At 45.8% G+C, this 23249-nt stretch overlaps 1 protein-coding gene across 1 annotated transcript; it reads left to right on the forward strand.

Moving 5' to 3' along the window:
• The first annotated feature begins 508 nt into the window (after positions 1-508).
• On the forward strand, positions 509-23249 carry cfap57 (cilia and flagella associated protein 57). The gene is made up of 23 exons (XM_076973025.1): positions 509-689; positions 943-1130; positions 3022-3332; positions 3602-3861; positions 4072-4246; positions 4426-4578; positions 4709-4848; positions 5472-5637; positions 6080-6193; positions 7411-7623; positions 7879-8052; positions 8136-8297; positions 8452-8607; positions 8791-8884; positions 9244-9434; positions 10162-10335; positions 10487-10645; positions 20893-21036; positions 21332-21448; positions 22014-22148; positions 22256-22399; positions 22580-22742; positions 23077-23249. The coding sequence occupies exons 2-23, from the start codon at positions 974-976 to the stop codon at positions 23247-23249; spliced, it is 3675 nt and encodes a 1224-aa protein (XP_076829140.1). The 5' UTR covers positions 509-689; positions 943-973.

Genomic DNA, 23249 nt, shown 5'->3' on the forward strand with positions numbered 1-23249 from the left:
TGACGGCACTTAAAATAAAGTTCACTCGAAGCTTGCAAACAACCGTATATTTATTTACAGGCGAAGACTTTTTCCACCCACTATTATCCTCAAATAACTGGTTGCAACAAATTTTAAAGGTGAATTTGGGAAGCTTTAGTTTATATAAAACTATTTTTGGGTTTGTGATAATTTACTTCAACATAAACTAATGTTTGGCTCACATTTAGGCGGTATTTTATTCTTATAAATATATAAGAATAAAATAAGATCACTTCGTGATCAGAGTGGCGGAGCCAAAGGGGGGCAGGGGTGGCAATTGCCACCCCCAACAGAGCCCTTGCCACCCCTAGTGCCACCCCACTGGAATTGGTCATTTTAAGAGAAAATATGTGTTTCCTTTCGTTCATCATTTGTATATGGACCCCTCTGATAAAGCCTTGGTCACCCTTTGGCCACCCCTTGAAAATAAGTCTAGATCCGCCACTAGATGTTCATGATGTCCTCTAGTGGTTCCGCTTGAGTATTGCTCAGTGACAGTGAGGTCGTAGCTGGGGTAACACGGCGGCGTAGCGTAACCTTGGTTACTGTAAACCCTTAATTTACCAAGCTAGTTACCCTTACTCAAGTTAGCCAGCTAGTTAGGTGCATCATATATGCGCTATAACGTATCTAAGACGTATCTAACTTTGTCATTCAAAATAAACAAGGTAAAGAATATCCATATGTACATATGTATCTTTCTATTAACTATATCTTTTGCTACTAACATATCAATTTAGCTGTCGTAAAATTAGGTAACTAGTAGTTCCTTAGCGGTCAGGCTATCCAGCTTCATTAATAAATTTATTCATTTTCGCACTGACATTTTCATGCCCCAAGAAATAGTCTAAATGTATTGTTAATTGTTATTGCGAAATATCAGTTTGTTGTGAAATGTATATGTATGTCGTTTCTTTTCAGACTGCAAAGTTAGCTAGCTACCCTTTGAGCAATGGCTGCAGTTGCGGCACAGTCCCACTTCATATTTGGTGTACGTACAGGAGTGGCAAATAATTTGCTCTTTTTCGATGAGCAAACAGTTATTTTCCCATGTGGAAACAACTGCGTCCGCTACAATATTGACCAGAGATGGCAGAAGTTCATTCCAGGTAAGACGTGTTTAAACACGTATCCGATGTGAATCACAATAATTAGAGGGTAATAATAATTTTTCAAGCCCTCCATTGTTATCCCACTGCTTTTTATTCTTCTACTTCTTCTTCTTCCGCTTAAACGTCCAGACTCCGTTCAAACTGCTTTTCGAAGGTGTCGACGATGTGACTTGTGCTATGTGTGTGTGTGTGTGTTTTTTTGTAGTTTTTAATGAATTTAATTTAAGTTTAAAAATTTTTAACTTCCCATAGGAATGAATGGCGGAATGTTCAGAATTTCTAATTATAACTGCCAGTTAGAGTGAGTGCTGTTATGAAAAAGTATCAAAAATCTCCTGGAAAAACTGCTGTAAAATCCTTACACTTTCTCCTAGAATCTCCAATTTATCAAAATGTATTTATATTGCGATTTTTACAACAGTTGTTGTCACAAAGCAGCTTTACAAGTGTCAGAGTCCAAGCCCCCAGTGAACAAGCCAAGGGATGACAGGCAAGGAAAAACTCCCTAAGTGCGTGAGGAAGAAACCTTGAGAGGAACCAAGACTCAGGAAAGGGGGGAACCATCCTCCTCTGGTCAACGCCAGTCACCATAACAAGAATTAAAGAGATAGTAAAACAAAGAAAATATAGGAATGATAAATGAAGCAACATCTTGGTGTGTATTTATATACATGAGTTCTCTTTGTGATTCCTATTCAGTCTTAAACGTCTTGATGGTTGGTAATAGTAGTCATAGCAGGGCAGAATTTGGGGTGGTGAGAGGGTCCAGGGCAGTGGGTTTTTCCATCGTCCACACTGGTTAGTCAGGCAGTGGTTTGATCCTTCATCATAGCTGGTTAGGCAGGAGGTGGTTGGCCCAGGGTGCATCTCGGGAAAGGCTCATCTCTCCTCATCTCAGTATTTTTCGGGTAGGCGGTCAGCCATATGGAAAAATATAACAGGGAATATTAGCTCTGTATGGGATCAAACAGGACAGATGAAATTGAAACATTTCTGGAGTGTGGCAGAAACTCCGGCATTAAATTAAATTATTACAGCCTAGCTAAAAAGGCAGAACCAGAAGGTAACACAGACTTGGGAGCATTCTGAGATATTGGTATCCATCCACTACACCATCAACAAATTTGAGTGACCATGTGCAGTGACAGGATGACAGCACCAGCGCCTCAGTTTACCATAAAACCCTTCACCCATGAACCCCTGGATCTGTACCTTTATCTAAGGGGGCACATTAATTACCAAACGCTAAACTAAATATAATAAGTAGGTTTTCAACCTAGACGTAAAGATTGAGACTGTCAGAGTCCCAGACACATTCTGGAAGGTTATTCCATAGTTCAGGGGCCTTATAAGAAAAGGCTTTCCCCTCTGATGTTATCTTATTAATTGTTAGAACTAATAAGAGGCCAGCACCCTGTGATCTTTAAAATTTTTTATTTTAACTTTATTTTACCAGGAAATATCCCATTGAGATTGAAAATCTCTTTTTCAAGGGAGACCTAGCCAAAAGGGCTGCAAACACATAATCCTCTCACAACCAGCAACTCAAATCTTGGTCCCAGGCAGGGCCTTGACATTATGCTTCCACAATAAGGGATATTAGCCATAACCTTAGCCAGAACAGGGCACACCTTTTCAAGCCCTGTAGTATTTCCTTCAGGAAATGCAAATCTAGTTACCTATCCTTATTACATATTTACATGACACTTGTGTTCAGTCATATGACCTTACCAGTTGCATTAATCATTACCAATCCATTTTTTTATATACAGTATATGTTTATTGTGCATTTTGGTCATATTGAACTCACATTTTGATCATACGAGTCCATGTGATTGAATCGGCAAGTCAGCACAATCAGGCCGTGTTTCTTACGTCCATAATACAGGCACAGAACGGAGCCAGGCCATGCAAGCATTGGCTATCAGCACCAACCGGCGCTACCTGGCCTTGTCGGAGCGCGGCGAGAAGGCTACCATCACCGTGTACGACCTGCAGCACGAGCAGAGCCGGAAAAGAAAGGTGCTGACTGGGGGAGATGTTCCAGTGCAGGAGTTCGTCTGCATGGCCTTTTCTCCAGACTCTAAATACCTCCTAGGCCAGACTGGAGGCCCAGAATGGACGCTATTTTACTGGGTGTGGGAGAAGCATAAGGTGATAGCCACAGTAAAGACTTCAAACATCGGACCTATCAATCAGGTAAGCATGAATAAACAGGCCGTTATCAAATTCCTTCAAAACCTACATGTACTAGGAAAATCTGAATCTGTCTGAATCTATATATGTTTAGTAATAAATATTTATGCAGGTACATACTTTGATATATTGGTCAAACTAATATCAGCAAGACCAAAAATTGTTGGTTCTAGGCATCAACATGCTAGTTTCATACGTTTTATTCTATTGTAATATTAACTTTCATAAATATTAATGCTCTGTTGTATTAATGTTACAACATCGCTATACAGGTCAGCTTCAATCCCCAAGACAACACCCAGATCTGTGTGAGCGGCAATGGGGTGTTGAAGCTCTTCCGCTATGCTGAAGGAGCCTTGAAGCAGTCCAATCTCATGAAGGTGGACTCCCAGAACGTCCTGTGTCACGCCTGGATTTCCAAGGTGCGGCTCATTGCCGGCACGGAGGCGGGGCGCCTGTTGGTTTTCGAGTCGGGTGGCCTATGCTGGGAGACGAACGTCACAAGCAAGGTGCCCGTGCAGGATGCAGAGAGGTACGAGCACGAGTGAGAGGAACAAGAAGTAAAGGAGATTAACCATTGGTTATAATATATATGGTAATTACACCAGTCTGGCACTCTTCTGCTGCCCAATCTGACAGTCCTCCTTAACAAAGACTCTGTCATGGTGCAGCGAACTGTCCTGTTATTACCTACATTCCTTCCCTTTCCCTCTGAACCATTTCCCATCTTTTCGTCTGGCAGACAAGCTGAGAAGAGTAGGTCCGAAGAGGCGCCCTCGGCACCCGCTGTGTTGCCACGGGTGACGGCCATCACGGCCTACTCTAAGGGCTTCGCCTGCGTGGCCGGCCCAGGCACTGTGCTGCTCTTCGAGAAGACAGAGGAGAAGGACGGCTACAAGAAGACACGGGAAATAAGGGTAACTGCATCCCCCTTGACATTACATTATAGACTCAGTCTAAACTCCTAGCACTGTTTATAGGGGAGGGTTACTGTCGTGAATGAAAAATTCAGGTTTTCATTAAAATCAGACAGGACTCTTTAGAGCCGGAGCGTGAGCAGCATCCATCGCTGAAGCCTTCCCCCTTCTCCTTCCAGATCCCGGCTGACCCAAACTGCGTGGAGCCAGGCCTGGCAGAGGAGCAGGAGATCTCCACACTGTGCCTCAGCCCCTCGGAGGAGACACTGGCCGCCAGCACCGTCCGCGGGCAGCTCTACCACGTCACCCTCTCCTCGGCCGAGATGAGCAAGGTGCCTTTAATAACAAATGCCCTCCTTAAAGGAGTGGTAATGGGTTCGTGTCTTCTTGAAGTGCCAGACACAGAGCATGACGATGCAGCGGGCGAGACGACCTGTGGTCTTGTGTGCTTCTCTTTTCCAGGGTGAGCAGGCCTGCTTCGAGTTCCTCTCTCACTCTTTCCACTCGGGCGCCATTACTGGGCTGTCTGTCTGCATACGCAAGCCGCTCATCGCCACCTGCTCACTGGACCGTTCCATACGCATCTGGAACTTCGAGACCAAGTAAGAACTGAGGGTGGTGTCACTGAGGGTGGCGTCTTAAAGGCGGGGCGCCCGGTCTGCTCTCGCAGTCAGATACACGGTTGTTTACAGAATTCTATGGTCGGGGTTGGATGGGGGAGGTGGACTGACCATTTTGAATTTGACCTGGCTGGAAAGTTATATCTTTTTTCCTGGCAGCATTCAATTCCACAGCACAATACGTATCAGTCCTATAAGTCCTGAATTTTCCCTGCTGAGTAGGCTGAGCAGATACATGCAGCTTTTTCTTGGCCAGTGTTTTTGTAGTTATGTGGAGCAAAGAGGCTGGTTAAATGTACAGTAGCATTTCCTCACAGGGGACAAAGTTAAATGAGTGGGCCATATAAGGAGCTCCCTCAGTTGAGTGCTCAGTTTTCCACTGAGGCCAAATGGGAGATCCCCAGTCCTGAGGCCAAGCCACTATTACACTGGGAAAAAGACCAGACAGAATGTACCAATTCATCTGGGCGTACCCCATTAGGAGGTAACAAACAGAATAAGTCCATCTGGATAGAAATGAATACTGGATTTTAATGGTAGCCCACCCTGCACATGTGGGTTTGGGGGATGGTGGACTAAATGGAGGTGTTGGTGGTGTGGTTCAGTGCTCTGGAGCTGTATAAGGACTTCCAGGAAGAGTCATACAGCGTGGCCCTGCACCCTTCCGGACTCTTCATCCTGGTGGGCTTCTCGGACAAGATCCGGCTCATGAACTTGCTCATCGACGACATCCGAACCATCAAGGAGTTCACCGTGCGTGGCTGCCGTGAGGTGGGGTCCCGCTGGCCTTTCTAGGCGAGAGCATGTGTGTGTGTGTTTGTCTGATCGAAAAGCTGTGTGTTCATGAGGTTGGCTAATGTGACACATATGTGCTTGTCTTCTGTTTGATTTTGGATTAATCCATTTTGAAATATTCAGGTATTCAGGTATTCAGGTATTCAGCATTAACTTAAATTAACTGGGGATGTTGCACTCATAGTAGCTAATAGCTTGAAATTCCTTAATTTTTTATTCACAAGCTAAAATCTTTCCAACAGACTAATTCCCGAGTTTCATTCTTAAGTGCCGGGCTACTTGTGTCTTCGCCTTTTCATACAATGTAGCCTGTGTGAGGCAGTGAAAAGGAGTCTGATGCCCACAGCTGTGTGTTGAGGTGCTAAAGGAAACAGTGAGTGATCATGTTGCGAGAAACATCCCTCCTCTCTATCCTCAGTGTGCCTTCAGCCAGGGAGGACACATGTTCGCCGCTGTCAATGGCAACGTGATTCACATCTACTCCACCACGACCTTCGACAACGTCCTGAATCTGAAGGGCCACAACGGGAAGGTTGGTACCGGTGCAGCATCGTCCTACGGTTTCCGCAAGTCCAATTCCATTCCAGGAATCCCGCTCAGATGTTTTCTGTCATGTCTCTGTGGAAACGACTGTCCAACTTCATGAATGAATGAGTGTTCTGGAGCGGAAGGAACGGTGCAGCGCTATTCTGGGATGGCCGGCCAGTATTCCAGGCAGCTGCGAGCCTTGTCTTGTCTTGCTTAATAAAGTTCTGTGCTTTTTGAGAAAGTCGTCCGTGCCATATGGCCATCCCCAAAATAGCACAAAGATCAGAGTAGCAGATTTTGCCATCTGATCTGGTCTGAGCTGCCATTGCTCAAGATCCATAATATCTAAAGTTCACAAGTTTGTCCAAGAGGGGTCATCCTCTCTGTGGCTGACACATGGTGGTGTTCCAAAGGCAGGCCTCATGCATTATAGTAACCTTTAGCAATGATACATGTTATAAAAACACTGTTCTCCTGCTAAAGGAATTTAGGTCAAGCTCAATATTTTAACTATGTGTGATTATCGTAATATGTATGTTTACTTATATTGTAATATAAAGTTGAAAGGCAGCTGAATTCATCAATTGTGGATTGTTGATTATTTACACACAAAAAAACATTTACATTTTACATTTAAATTTTACATTTACATTTATGGCATTTAGCAGACGTTCTTATCCAGAGTGTCTTACAAAGTGCTTTGCATCTGATCACAGAATTCATCCTAGGTAATAGTACGGATAGCCCAGAATTCAGATACCATTGAGTCAGACTACTACTAAACTACAGGAGTCAGTCATTACCTAGTGTTTTGCAAGTTAAACGTTTGGCAAGAAACACAAATAACCATAGATAGACATACAATTTAAGAACAATGGCAAGTGGTATCTGCCCAGTTAGTGCTCTGTTAAGAACTCAACAAACAGGTGAGTCTTCAGTCTACGCTTGAAGATAGCAATAGACTCTGCAGTCCAAGCCGCTAATGGAAGACCGTTCCACCCTCTTGGAGCCAGGACGGAGAATAGTCTGGAGCTTTGTCTTCCATGAGACTTTGAGCATGGAGTTTCGAGTCGAGCCAAGCTTGAGGTTCTGAATGCTCGCTGTACGGATCGGCCAGACAAGACAGCCTTCCAATTAAAGCAAAAATATTATTTATTATTATGACTTAAATTCTACACTCATATCCACCCCAAAACTATGTGCACTGCCGTGACCTCACAGGTGCAGTCGATCGCATGGAATGCCGACGACAGCCGACTGGTGTCGTGCGGCCTGGATGGAGCCGTGTACGAGTGGAACATGCTCAGTGGCAAGCGTGAGTCAGAGAGCGTGCTGAAGTCCTGCAGTTACACCGCTGTGGCCCTCTCCCTCGATGCCAAGACCACATTCGTCGTGGGGAGCGACCGCACGCTGAAGGAGATCCAGGACTGTCAGGTGAGTTGAGGCAGACCAACGACAAGAATAAAAGCAGCAACATCACGGGCCACAAGATCTGGCTGCGTCACAAGGCCGTCTGGCTGCAAAGATGTGCCTTGCAGGGACTTTTAACGCCCAGGCAAGATGTGCTGCATGCTGTTTTACACTGATACTAATTTTATACTGCGCTTAGACTGGAGGGTGTAAGTGTTGAGGCCAGTTCTCAAGGAAAAGAACGAAACGTTTCACTGTTGCGCTGTGTTCTTATTGCAGATCCTGAGGGAAATGGCTTCAGATGATGTGCCCTACACCACAGTGGCCATGACCCGCTCAGGCCGGGCACTCTTCACTGGCACTGCCATTGGCACAGTGAGGGCCATCAAATACCCTTTGCCTCTGCAAAAGGACTGGACAGAGTACCAGGCTCATTCTGCACCTGTCACAAAAGTACGTGTGTCCGGTTGAAAACATCCATCACCGAGTATGTTTTTTCATCGATTTTGTGCTCTGATGGTGCTGTTTGCCCACAGATGGCCGTCACGTTTGACGACCAGTACTTAGTGTCCGCTTCAGAGGATGGGTGCCTCCTCATCTGGAAGATCATCGACAAGGAAGGGCGTGGGTTGAAGAGAGACAAGGAAATGATCTATGCAGAGGAGATCCTGATTACCAAGAGTGATCTGGAGGAAAAGGTAAGTTATTCATTTAGGCAGTTATTCATTACCTGTCCCTTCTGAAAAAGAAGAATAAATTACTTATTTAATAGTCAAATTCTTTGATTCATGAAGGCCTGTTCTGGTCTTTATTCTCATAAGTGTTATGGGATGGAATTTTGTCACTGTCCAGAACCAGATCATGCTGGAGCTGAAGACCAGGGTGGAAGAGCTGAAGATGGAAAACGAGTACCAGCTGCGTCTTGCGGACATGAACTACAATGAGAAGATCAAGGAGCTCTCAGAGAAGTTCATCCAGCAGATAGAGTCCTTAAAAACCCGTAACCAGGTCAGGACCCAGAAACACGGGTCACTCATTTCACTGCATTTAACGTAGCAAAAAGCAGTGACTCAACAAAGCCATTTCCGAGCTGATAAACATGAAGTGAACTTCATGAAGTAGCTTTTTTTTTCTCAGTCTAAAGGAGATTTCTTTCACCAAAGGTGAACGCAACTATTTATCTCACTACAGGTACTGAAGGCAGAGAATGAGAAACAGGAGGTGGCTCACCAGGAGGCTCTGAGTGAGGTCAAAGAGAAGCATACAAAAGAGCAGCAGGACCTGGGTAATTAAGAACCACTGCACCCAGAGGTCAACGATGCTGCTTTCTTAATTGTTTGTCACCCAGTGCACCTATTCATATGAAACGCTCAGACAGAATGTGTTTTGATCTCCAGCTGTACTGCCATTTGTAGTTTGCAGTTAATTGTGTCAGCCCCTCATCTAACTAACTTAATGGCCAAATGACTTAATCACCTGCTGGAATCAGCAACTCCTTCAAACTAAATAAGCATTTATCGCTATTGTACATAAAGGCACTACTTTTCAAGCCAGCAAACCACTCGGCTGGTTGGCATTCACCAGTTAGCGCTCAGTCGGTTAGCCTTTAGCTGCTACCACTCCATCACAACTTGACATTTGCAGAGTCCACCAACAACCAGAAGCTGATGCTGGAGTACGAGAAGCACCAGGAGCTGCAGCTGAAGTCACAGCGCATGCAGGAGAGCTATGAGGAGAAGCTGCAGCAGCTGGAGGCCAGCAGGCACCAAGCCCTGGAGGACATGCAGCAGCTGTACGAGGCCAAGCTGCAGGAGAAGGCGCTTGTGCTGGGCCAGGTGAGGGTGCTGTGGTGCCAAAGGCTCTGCCGCACAGCGAGATCCATCTCCCGCCTTACGTTTTCTTGAACCGTCGACCTAGTTGCGAAATGTTTTGGACTCCATATCGTGTTCGGCTTGCAGCTCTGCTGAGTTGCATGATTTTAATAGGATATATGACATCTGTCACTAATATATCAGATGAAAGTGATGCTATGCTGTAATATTTATTTTGGAGATGTGTGCCACATTGTGTCAGTGCTGAAAATAAACATCTGTTAGTCTAAGTGGTCTTAGTTGAATAGAGAGCTCTGGGTAATTTATTGTACTGTGCAGGAGTGCTTTCAAGTCTGTGTTGGTAATGAGTGAGTGTTTCCGCTTTGCCCCAAGTGTTCTGCTGAGTGGTCCGTAGAGCAATTAGTAGCAGAGACAATATACACTTTGGTTGTGTTTGCTTTGGTATATAGTGCCCTCATTGAGCTACAAATCCAACTATCGGATATAGAGATACACTGAAGGTCCCGAGAGGTTCGTCCAGCATGTATGTTTACTTCGGTGTTTAGTGCTGTCATGTGATCCCTGACAAAATGACTCCTGTGCACGTGTGTATAGTGTCCAAAGCATTCAAGATCAAGGTCTCCAAGAAGAACATACCCTTAGGAAAACGAGTAACACTTGCAGGGTCTCTTGACTGCCGACTACTTAGTATGTGTCGTGGTAGCAGCAGGGGTTTCTCTCCTCTCCCCAGTGTCAGGACGAGTCGCGGCAGCAGGTGCGCGAGTTTGAGGAGATAAAGAAGCAGATGGAGGAGGACAGCGACCTCGAGCTGCAGGACATCCGCGTCCACTACGAGCGCAGGCTGCATGATGTGAAGGAGGCCAACCTGCTGCTCAAGGGAGAGACGGGGGTCATGAAGAAGAAGGTTTGTGGCTTCTTTCACAACGCTGCGCTCATATACTGCTTCCGTCACGCATCCTGATCCGTTTTTTATTTTTTTATTCCCGGCCTTTTTTCGAGTGAGCCACGGCTTGACGTGCCTCTGTGTCTCTCCGCCGTTGGTGTGAATGGTGCAGTTTAGTAGCCTGCAGAGGGAAATAGAGGACAGGAACCTGGAGATCGAGAAGCTAAAGGTGGATCAGCAGAAGCTGCAGGCGGTGATCAAGTCACTAGAGAAGGACATCATGGCTCTGAAGAGGGAGATCCAGGAGAGGGACGAGACCATCCAGGACAAGGTGGGGGCTCTACCACTCACCATAAGTCCAGCAAAGATATTGTTAGTGTGCATCATAATCATCATGTTAGTGTGCATCATAACTGTTTGACATTATTTGTTGAGGACCTGGCTGTTATTAGAGGGCTTGAAAAGCAGTTAATACAGCCGGAACCTCCGAAGGTCTCAGCTCCAAGTCCTGTGCTATGATTTTTATAGACGATTGGCTTTGTTTAATGGCTAAGTTTAAAATTTCAAACTTCCCATAGGAATGAATGGCGGAATGTTCAGAATTTCAAATTAGAACTGCCAGTTAGAGTGAGTGCTGTCATGAAAAATGATCAAAAATCTCCTGGATAAACTGCTGTAAAATCCTTAAACCTTCACTTTCTTTAAATGAAGAAACTTATCATTTCTTGCAGGCCTAACTATCTAATCATTTGATCAATTAGTTTTAGAGTTATGAGCATTTGTTTGGCCATAGGCACAGAAAACTGCCCCATTGGCTCCCATGTAAATTACTCTCTCACACACACACCACACAGACACACATCTCTCATACCCACTCCACACACACACACACACACACACACACACACACACACACACACACACACACACACACACACACACACACACACACACACACACACACGCACATACGCACACACACACACACACACCACACAGCCACACACATACATACATCTCTCATACCCACACCACACATACACACACATATATATACATCTCTCTCATACACACTGCACACACACTCACACACACACACACACACACACACACACACACACACACACACACACACACACACACACACACACACACACACACCACTCTCATACCCACTCCACACACACACACACACACACCACTCTCATACCCACTACACACACACACACACACACACACGCACACACACACACACACACACACACACACACACACACACACACACACACACACACACACACACACCACACAGCCACACACATACATACATCTCTCATACCCACTCCACACACACCACACATACACACACATATATATACATCTCTCTCATACACACTGCACGCACACTCACACACACACACACACACACACACACACACACACACACACACACACACACACACACACACACACACACACACACACACACACACACACACTCACACACACATCCCTCTCATGCCCACTCCACACACACAAATACATACATCTCTCTCATACCCACTCCACACACACACACACCTATATACACACATCTAAGGAGTCAGAAACATTGCACACATTCATACACACAGCATATGCAGCATATGCAACATATTCACCATACACACTACAAACCTTAATACACACCACATACATTCCCACACATCATGCACAGCTTACAGTTTTTCCCAAATGTTTAAACGCATTTCTAGAAATTTGGTTCAGTTTCTCAAAACTCTACACACAAACTGAAAATTATTAACTGCTTTGTTGAAACTCCACAAATCCGATTCCTTCCACCAAAACAACACACACAGCTTCTCTTGGAGAGCATCAAATAAACACTGACGAGACAAATTCAAAGGACTATTATCAGAAGTATTTGTATGTTTGAGTTCATGAGGCCACTGTACAAATTCAAATGCATACAAATCCATGAAAATATGTTGGCTTTCTGTTCTTTATATTTGTAGGACACCCCCCCCCCATATAGCATTTATAGTAGTACATGTACTGTATATGCAACACAAATGTAAGCCTTTTCTACTGTATGTATGTTGCAAAACTAATTTTCACCTATGTAAGTACAATAAGAAACATGACAAGGAAAATCAGTTCCCATACAAAGAGGTAACAAATGTATTTATTGCAAAATGCAAAAAAACAGATCACTGTTCATCAAACCTCTGAACTCGGTCAGGCCTGAGGACCTCATCTACATCAGCTGCTATATTCTCCCTCGCCAAACAACAGGGGAAAAATACGCCTTGCATGGATGTACGTATATGTGTGCAATCATCTGCGTGGATGTCATCACATGCCTCCCCCATTGCCTGAAATAGCACCACACGCTTGTGGGGTCTGTGTTCGTACACTTTCCACATCCATGCAGAAAATAATTGCTCTATTGGATTGAGAAATGGGGAATATGGTGGAATGTGCAGCACAACAAATTGTGGATTGTTAGTGAACCAGTCATTGACCAGAGCTGCCCGGTGGAAACTTATATTATCCCAGATCAGAACATAGGAGGGCTGCTCTGATTCTTCCTGTGGGAGGTTGGGCTGTTTTTGAGTTAATCGAGAAATGATACCAAACAAGGAGTGTTATAAGGCCCATGTTGTGCATGGTGATGTATGACCCCACGGTGACCAATGGCAGCACACATGGTGATGTATGAACCCACGGTGACCAATGGCAGCACACATGGTGATGTTTCCACCACGTTGATCAGGGACATTAACAATGGCACGGTTGCCAATGATGTTCCTCCCCCGCCAACTGATCTTATGCAGGTTAAACCCTGCCTCATCAATGAATATATATTCATAGGGAACAGCACTGGCATCCAGTTCAAGCACTCTCTGGAAAAAAATAAAATTACCATAGACAAAAGGCCAAACTAGCGACACCGAGGTAAACAGTGACCTGTCCAAAAAGGGTACTGAGAGGGTGCTGTACTCACATGCACATATTGGTATCGTTGCTCCTTCATATGATCAAATGGAACACAGTATACTTGCTTCATACTCAGCTGGTGACGTTTTAAAACAGTCGATTGTGGACAGGCTGACCTGGTCAATATTTGTGAAATGAACATTATCTTCCAGGACTGATTTCCATCTTTACTATGGTGGTCTCTTGTTCAAGTGTGAATTTCTGGCATCTGCCCTCTCTTGCTGGCCATCTTTCTATTCTGATAAAAGTATATACACACATTATAGATGTTGCATTTCACTATATTGCTACATAAATGTAAAGCCAAACATTGCACCATAGTGCACATTTCTGTGAACACTAAAACCATAAAAAGTGGTTACTTACCTACTCTCTTCTGTAAAAGCCTGGATAACTGAGGCTAAAGGGTAAAGCGGCTCGAAATTGGCTGGACTCGATGCCCAGCTTCAGTCATGGTTAGGACATGATTCAATACATGGTCCACTAAGGTTGCTCGTATTTCATTTGAAAGATTGCCTCATCTTTGCCTTCCTCTTCCTCTTTGGCCTGCTAGGCCTCCTCTTACCCTGAGTCTTCCTCTGTGCTCCTGTTGTGCCATCATCTCACCCAACACCTGTATCAGTCACTTGAGGCCACTTTTATACTCTGACAAATGATTGAAACATTCTTCTAATTAAGTTTGCACAACTTGTATGAAACTATTTGGTAATTAGGGTTTTGTATTTGAAAATAAGTGATTCTTAGGTGACCAAGGTGTACTAAATGATGCTATTTGTGTGTAGTGATTTGCAAAGCTGTGATATAGATTGATATTTGAATGAAAACATAGAATTTGGGGTCACAATGTTAACACATGATCTTCATGTTTTTGGATTTGTGTGCATAGTTCCACATTTTGTGTGTATACAGTGTGGAAAAACTGTAATTACATATTAGGAATGTCTAAGGCACTGTCTACAAATTGCCTTAACACGTACGCAAGTGGTGGTCGAAAAGGCCCCAGAGCACTGTGCACTGTCTTTTTGCAATAATTTCAATAGCTTTTAAACAGTCCATCTATGACCACCAAAGAAGTGCATTAAGTGCATCCTAAATAACAACCGAAAACTCCCCAAAACAAGGTTGTTGATTAGGATGCACTTAATGTAATACAACTTTTTTAATGCTCTTACGATGGACATGACTGTTTAATTAAAAGCTATTGAAATTGTTAAGCGTTGGGCTGCGAACCTGCATACAACGCGTGAAATATTTACAGAGACTAACCCAAACGGAGGAGGACAGCTGCAGGTCATCATCACTGACTGTGTGTTTGAGAGTGCATACACGAGCAAATGCTGGTTTGCGAGCGAGCGCTGGTCTGCGAGTGAGTGTTGGCTTGTGAGCGAGCGCTGGCTTGCGAGTCTCCTCCTGTGGCGACAGGAGAAGCGACTTCGGGGTCCTGACAGCCCCCCCCTCTAGGCCCGAGACCCCATGGGCCCAGGGCAACGGCCCTGTCGCGACGGAATTCGCGAATAAGGTCTGGGCACAGGATGCGTGAGGCTGGGACCCAGGATTGCTCTTTGGGATCGTACCCCTCCCAGTCCTCCAGATACTGATCCCAACCCCAGACCCGACGAACGTCGAGGAGACGGCGAACGGTATAAGCCGGACCCCCGTCGATCATGCAGGGAGGAGGCGGCGTGGGAGCCTAGGACAATCCATATAGGACAGGCCAGAGCCACGACACATGGAAAACCGGGTGGACCCAAAGAGAAGGAGGATGCGCCAGACGGTAAGACACAGGATTCAGCTGTCGCACGACCTTAAATGGGACCAATTTTCTAGTGCCTCTGCGGACATACAGGTTCTTGGTTGACAACCAAACCTGCTGACCCGGCGGAACAAGGAAGCGAAGAGCCTGTGTCTGTCTGCATTGCGACATTCGTCGGTCAAGGCCGACAACAGGGCCCTACGAGCACTCTTCCAGGCCATATCATTGCCTGACAAGGGCCCGAGCCCCACGCACCGCTGCCTCTTCCTCCTGTTCAGCGAGGCATTCAAATGGGGACATTTTCAGGGATGGGCATATTCTGCCCAATCAAGACGGTCCGCCCAGGAGGCAGGGTTAGCGGAGGGCCAGGTAACGAAGGGTCTGTTCCAGTTCCTGATTGACCCTTTCTGTCTGACCGTTAGACTGTGGGTGAAACCCGGATGAGACTGGCTTTGGCACCCAGGAGCCCGAGGAAAGCCACCCAAAACCGGCTAGCAAACTGAGGCCTCCTGTCGCAGACCACGTCAACAGGGAAACATGAGCGCGTACCACATGCTCTAGAACAGGCGTACTCAACTAAATTTGTCCGCGGTCCAATTTTGGCAGATACCTGTGACCTGAGGTCCGGTGCGGCGGGGGCGGCGAACGTAAATTCGTAAATTGTTGAGAGGGGGGGGGGGGGGGGGGGGGGGTGTGGCGAACGTAAGAGTTGTTGAGCGGGGGGGCGGGGGGGGGGGGGTGTGGCGAACGTAAGAGTTGTTGAGCGGGGTGGCGAACGTAACACTCGTGACGGAGTGTTTTTTCAATAGCCCTGAAATAAATTCTCCGGGTTTTTTTTGGTCCGTGTCCAGTTAATCAGGAATGAGATTGGGTCCGGACAGGACTGTGTTCGGGTCCGGATCCGGACCGCGGTCCGCCAGTTGAGTACCCCTGCTCTAGAAACAATTGGGCTGTCTCACGGGCTGAAGGCAGCTTGGCCAACGCCGCCTTGGAAAACCGGTCGACGATTATGAGGATGCTGGTGTTGCCTCGGGAAGTGGGCAATCCAGTGACGAAGTCCATGGACACATGGGTCCAAGGATGTGAAGGTACCGGGAAACAGAAGTTTTGACCAAGAGGTCTTATTGTTGGAACACACCGCGCAAGCGGCCACATAAGCCCCTATGGATTGATCCATACCAGGCCACCAGAAACATCTGCGGATAAATTCAATAGTCCGCCGTGCACCTGGGTGGGCGGCCCTCCACCTGGATCTGGCTCAGTAGCCAGAGTCCGCTTGGTGGTAGCCTCCATATCCCACTGGATGGAAGCTATGATCTTAGCAGCAGGCAGTACAGTGCTAGGGAATACCTGATCCACCTGTGGCTCCCATTGGTGAGACAGTGCATCAGGTTTGACATTCTTTGACCTGGGCCAGAAGGAAAGGGTAAAATCGAACCGGCCAAAGAACAGGGATCACCTTGCCTGTCTGGGGTTTAGCCTGTTGGAGGTAGGCCAAGTTTTTGTGGTCGGTCCAAACCATAAACGGATGTTTGGCCCCCTCCAACCAATGCCGACATTCCTCCAGTGCCATTTTCATGGCAAGAAGCTCTTTATTCTCGATGTCGTAGTTCCGCTTGACAGGGGTTAAGCGGTGGGAAAAGGAAGCAGAGGGATGGAGCTTGGATGGCATGCCTGACCTCTGAGACAACACTGCCCCAATCTCCTCGTCATAGGCGTCGACCTCCACCACAAACAGGAGTAAGTAAGTAAGTAAGTAATCTTTATTTATAGAGCACTTTTAAAACAACTTTCGTTGACCAAAGTGCTGTACATAAAAGTAACGAGAGAAAAAAAAAAAAAAAAAAGGAGGAGGTCAGGGACAGATTTATGGATAACAGGAGCAGACACAAAACATGCTTTAAGAGGGTCGAAGGCGCTTCAGAGGACCAGTTAAACGGCCCACATGACCTTTTGGTCAATGCGATGGGAGGAGCAGCCACTGCACTGTCCTAGTTACAGGTTGTGATGCTGTAGCCAGGCGAGTATTAATCGCGTCTTGGGAGCACTGATGACGTACAGGGTTATACGTTCAGCATGACCCCCTATTTTCATATCTAGCTGTATTGTCTGGTTAGCGACCTCCCCTGAAATAAGCAATCGCCCATCAACTGCTGCCACAGTGAGGGGCGTTCCCAATTGCACCAGGGGAATCTGGTGTTCTTTCACTAAGGCAGCATCAATGAAATTTCCCGTGCACCCAAGTCAATGAATGTGAGCAACCTGTGCTCATCCACTCCACGCCATGACAGATGAGGAGAACCGGAATAGGTCTCCCTCCTACTGGTGGACCGGCCCTTTTCCCTTCAGTTCGGGGCTTTTGGCGGGTTTGTAACCCTCTTGCCCACAATACAGGCAGCGACCCCTTAACATATGTGCCTGCCTTTCCTGTTGTGTCAGATGAGTATGACCTAACTGCATAGGCTGGTCTTGATCGTTCACTCTGGCCTCATCTTCCTTAAGGACCAGGTTAGGGGCATCAACATATGAGGAGACCATGAACTGGGACCGGCATTGCTGTTTACGTTCACGCAGCCTATTAACTAACTGAACGGGGAGAGCTATGAAGGAGTTTAAGCTGTCAGGAGGATCACGGACAGCCAACTCATCTTTTAACTCCTCGTTTAATCCCTCCTGATAGGCGGCCAACAAGGCTGTAGCACCCCACCCACTCTCTGCGGCCACTCCTGGTCCTGAACTCCAAGGAGTAGTCAGACTGTCACGTAGGGCTACGCCCCCTCTCCTAGCTGTCACTCCAGTCTCCCTGTTCCTCATGTCTGAGTAGTTCCTTGCCCGTTAGTCCCGCCCCTGTCATCATTGTTATCACCTGTTCCCAGTTAGTTCTGTGTATATTAGTCCCTGTGTCTCCCAAGTCTAGTTATCGGTTGTTTTGTTCATGCTGTTAGTTTGTGCATTCTCTCGTGCTTTCATATTCATCGTATTCCTGCTACAAGCCTCGTTGTTTCCCCGTGACTACTGTGTATTCCTGCCTTGTCTGTGAGTCCTCCTGGTTTTGTTTAAGTCATGTCTGTGCGTATTTCATATCCGGATTGCCTGCCCGTTATGACCCCTGCCTGCTATCTCGACTCTGCCTTTGGAATTTCCTTGAATAAATCTCGCTCTCCTCAGCGTTTGTGTCCGCCTCCCTGTTCTGCCCCGCGCAGAACGTTACACAGACACAAATCTTTTGCCTTGGCGTATGAGTAACCGGGCGCCCACAATGCCCCCAGAGGCCGCAAAATGCACCATGCATGGCCTGAGAAAACCGTTCGTAGGACGCACAGAGTTCTGGTTGATTTTACCAGACGGGTGTTGCCCAGGGTAATGCCTTACCCGAGAGGAGGGCAAGCACATAAGCCACTTTGGTTTTTTCAGTAGGGATGCGCAAGGGTTGTTGCTCGAAAATAAGAGAGCACTGAAGCAAAAAACGTCAACATTCTTCCGGATCCCTAGAGTGATGCCCAGGTGCTGGTAGGGCGGGCTCTAACCGAGCCAAGGCAGCAGAGGACTCGGGAGTGGGAGAACTCCTTGGGCTGACGGGTGGTTGTGCTACTTGGGTGGCAGCCTGCAAGGTAGCAGTTAGGTTTTGCAATTGAGCTAGTATTTGTTGGAGTGTCTGTTCGTGTCCACCCAACACTTGCCCTTGCTGTGATACAGCAGTTCTTAACTTCTCTATCTCCTGTGACATAGCTGGGTTCATTGTATGGGTGAGTTGTTCTGTGATGCTTTGAGCTGCGAACCCGCATAAAATGTGTGAAATATTTACAGAGATGAACCCAAACGCCAATCACAAAAGAAACGGGGAACTGAAACCTCCGCCAATAAGGAATGCGGGAAAAGCGCAAAAAACAAAACCTCCGTGAAAAAGGAAGCATGAAGGAAACTGAAAACAGAAAGCAAAACTCAAAAGATTGCGGAATACTCAATGCGAGAAAAACAAAACAATAGAAATAAACAGAAGACGCCAGGGGAAGTAGCTGGCTCTCAAACCACAACGGGGAGCAAACAAAAAAACCCTTCCCAAAATAACCAACGAAACTGGATAGAGAAATAACAGGAAAATAGCAGGAAAACTTGAGAATGGCCAGAAGTGGCGAAGAGGTGAGCGAACTCGGAAAATGATAGGGAAAACAGAGAAAAAGGTAAGTACAACGAGGTAACATGGGAATGCAACGAGAGGCCGGCGTGGAAATGGCAACAAACAACTCAGCAATGAGACTCTGCAGCCGTCTTAAAATAGGAAGGAGGACAGCTGCAGGTCATCATTGCTGATTGCATGTTTGAGAGCGTGTATGCGAACAAATGCTGGTTTGCGAGAGAGCGCTGGTCCGCTCACGAGTCTCCTCCTGTGGCAACAGGAGGACCGACTCCGGGGTCAGCCCTGACAAAAATGTTTGAACAAAACTGACCACCACAAAGAGATGAGGTAGAAATACCCATTGAAAAGTTATAGGTTGTTGTTTAGGGTGCATTTAATATGTAACAACTTGTTTTATGGTCTTATGAATGATTGTTTAAAAACAATAGAAATTTTTGCAGAAAAACTGTGTACAGTGCTCTGGGGCCTTACGACTGCCACTTTCTTTCGTCTATGTTAAGGTCATTTGTAGACGTGACAGTAGACATTTAAAATAACATGTCTAATTCCGAATATGCAAACGTGAAATCAACTTTACCGCAGTTACAAGGAAGGGAAAGACATCAGGCATTTTGGATATCAGAGATCCTAAATAACGGATGATCTGATGTGAGCATGTGTTGTAATGTGTTACAATGCTTATTAGTTTGTATATTATTATGGAGCCTAGAAAAAGTTATTGGTGCCTGATGTTTTCCTTTTAGGAGCCACTGGCTCCTTGAGTAATTTTTTTGTCTGGAGTCCTGCATGCGAACCAATATTGTTGCCATGGTAACCACCAATTGTTTACCCTTTTAATTTGTTAGAACATTTGTATTGTATAAAAGTGGGTCGTGACTTAATGACAATGTGAAAATGTGGGTCCCGGGCTGAAACCAGTTCAGAACCCCTGTACTAGACTGTACACATATTACACTGTAACCCTCTCACAACCAGCAACTCAAATCTTGGTCCCACACACTGACCTTATGCTTCCTCAATCAAGGGTGTTGGCCATAATCTTAGTCAGGAGCAGCACTTTTAAAGCCCTCTAGTATTTCCTTCAGGAAATGTAAATCTAGTTTTATTGTAAATCAGTGCCATATTTATTTTGAGAATAAAACGCATATATTGTATATGTATTACAAACTTGTGTCCACTGCACCACAAGTGTGGTATCTGATAATAGAGCAGAGATATGCTGAAAAAGATTCAGATTACCTTATTTTTTAAATTGTACAATAAATATTGTGATGTTAGAAAAAAGCAAAACAAGTAATTTTCCCAGACTATTCTAGCATGTCATTCTATAATGGATTACGTGTGTTTACAGAAATATAGCTGCATATATCAGTTGAAATGTGTAATGTACCAGTGAACCAGTGAATTTTTCAGTGAAGACTATTTACATTTGGTGGATAAGGCAAACCCTTATCTCAAATTCCTGAGATATGTAAGGATGCTCACAGAACGCTGACAAAAGTCAGACAGCTCACTGCAATCTCCTGCAAAATTAATATTTAAAGGATCGGTACTGAGGTAATGATTATCAAATGATACATTGAGCAGCTCTGACAGTGATGAATTACTGAGGGTCGTGGTTTCCTAATGTGGTGTCTTTTATTAAGCTAACCACAAGATATTCAGAAGTGAGTTCTCTTCCCTGCAGGAAAAACACATGTATGAATTGAAAAAGAAGAACCAGGAGCTGGAGAAGTTCAAGTTTGTGCTGGACAACAAAATCAAAGACCTGGAGACCCAAATAGAGCCGAGAGAGAATGACCTCAAAGAGATGAAGGAACAGATTCAGGAGGTAGGAACTGTGTTTCATCATACCCAAACTGAATGGATCTTATCCAGGTCTCTGTGAGAGTCATTGCATTTAATTAAAGTCATTTAATTAAAGTAATTCTCTTTTTGGGAGAATCTTTAAGCACCCTTACTTAAGACACCTTATTGGAAACCATTATATGACTTCCACAGAACCAGAAAATAATTAACATGCATTTATGCAAAAACTAACACATAGTATATGAATATAGCACACGCCGTGTATTTATGAGTAGTAAGTGTTCATGAGGGAAGGCTGTTTTTGTTGTTTTTGCTAGATGGAGGGTGAATTGCAGGAGTTCAACAACAAGAACACCCAGCTGGATCTGACCATCAATGAACTGAAGCTGAAACTGAAAGCCAAAGACAAAGAATTACACAAAGAGAAGCAGAAGGTAAGTACTGCCACGCCTCCCAGGGGGAGTGCTGCTACGCCTCCCAGGGGGAGTTCTGACACGCCTCCCAGGGGGAGTGCTGCCACTCCTCCGAGGATGTCACACTGCAGTTAAAACCAGGTGTCAGGTGCCACACACCGGCATCCATGTTTGGACCTCTTTCGCATGCTCAAACATGTTTTGGAGGCTAAATTTGGACCATACGGAATGTGTTTGTGTGTGTTTGTTTATATGTGTGTGTGTGTGTGTGTGGGGGGGGGGGGGGTGAGCTAGGGCAATAAGTTAGAGTGGTGCTTCTGTTTCTTTGTTTGGCCTTGTTTCCATGTTAATATCCTAATTCAGACTTATAGATTTGCCTTTGTGATTTTTATTGATGTGATATGTAATTTATGCAAGAAAGTACTGCACCATTCTCCCACCATACACACACACACACACACACACATACACACACACACACACACACACACACACACACACACACACACACACACACACACACACACACACACACACACACACACATACAGACCAACCCCTGCCTGTAATAGCTTTGATTTCCCAGGTCAAGAACGGCGAGACCCTGGTCTGCAGGTTTAAGACAGACCTCCACAACTGCGTGAGATTCATCCAAGAACCCAAGAAGCTGAAGGAAAGCATCCGGGAGTTGTACAAACGTCACGTCCATCAGTCCGATGTGGTGAGATGAAGACAGCAAACACACACACACACACACACACACACACACACACACACATGTCTGACTTTGTTTACTGTGGCTGTTTTTTATTTTTTATTTTTTTTTAGGTGGAGATAGTCGGTGTGGATGCGGACATCCAGTGTGAGTTCATCAGGCAGAGGGAGCACCTAGAGAAGAACATGGCATCTCTGAACAGGAAGCTGGCCATGGACGAAAAAGTGCACAGTGCACGCAATGTCAAGCTCATGAAGGTAGCGCCGACTTCTCCTTCACTGCCGGCTCCCCAGTCCTGTTTCTTAAATACGGCTTTCCAAGACATATTTTATTCCAGATGTCAAAGCCTACCTGAATCACATTTACCGTGCGTGGCCCCTGTAAAGGGCGGGGGGCCTGAGAAGGAGTGACCACGCCTGCTTTTGCTCGCCACACAGGAGAATGTCTGGCTCATCGGGGAGATCAACGAACTGCGCATGGAGCTGCAGTTGGCCCGGGAGCAGGCCCGCAGCGTCCAGACGCAAGCGCACGCCCACGACATCCAGACGCAAGCGGTCCTTGCCAGGAGGACCTCGTCCAAGAGCTCCACCTACCCCAAGAGTAAGACACATAGGACGGTCCAGCGGATGCTCTCTAAGAACAAAATCAGGGCAGACAGCTTGGGAAAATGGCCCTCATCAAAATAAAGTCACAATAAAGACAGGCTGCTTTGTTATGCCCAACATATTACAACTAATATTTCTCTCATCCTACACATACTAATACTTTCCCATATTTTGTATTAGCAGCATACTACAAGGATGTCTTTTCAACACTGGAAGGTGCTACTTATATGGCTGTATGATTAGCAGCGTAACAGTCAAAGACTGCTTATATAAAAACTCCCCCCTTCCAGGACCTTACTTTTTGATTCGTTGTCACCCTGTGACCACAGCGACGGCAGAGAGGGCAGTTACGCAACTGAACACGGAGGACGAGGCCGAGCGGATCATCCGGTTTCAACGCGCTGAGATCTACAGGCTACGGCAGGAGCTTCGCGGCCAAGGCCAGTCTCCCCCCCTTCCGACCCTGTCGCCTAGCACCAAACTGCCCTCCCTCACAGCATGA

The sequence above is a fragment of the Brachyhypopomus gauderio genome, chromosome 14, assembly GCF_052324685.1.
Source record: "Brachyhypopomus gauderio isolate BG-103 chromosome 14, BGAUD_0.2, whole genome shotgun sequence".
NCBI classification, from domain to species: domain Eukaryota; kingdom Metazoa; phylum Chordata; class Actinopteri; order Gymnotiformes; family Hypopomidae; genus Brachyhypopomus; species Brachyhypopomus gauderio.

Coding starts and splice junctions, on each gene's coding strand:
- cfap57 (XM_076973025.1), top strand. CDS start 974: ATGGCTGCAGTTGCGGCACAGTCCCACTTCATATTTGGTGTACGTACA. Junction 4,247..4,425: donor AGAAGACACGGGAAATAAGG/GTAACTGCATCC, acceptor TTCTCCTTCCAG/ATCCCGGCTGACCCAAACTG. Junction 21,449..22,013: donor TACACAAAGAGAAGCAGAAG/GTAAGTACTGCC, acceptor TTGATTTCCCAG/GTCAAGAACGGCGAGACCCT.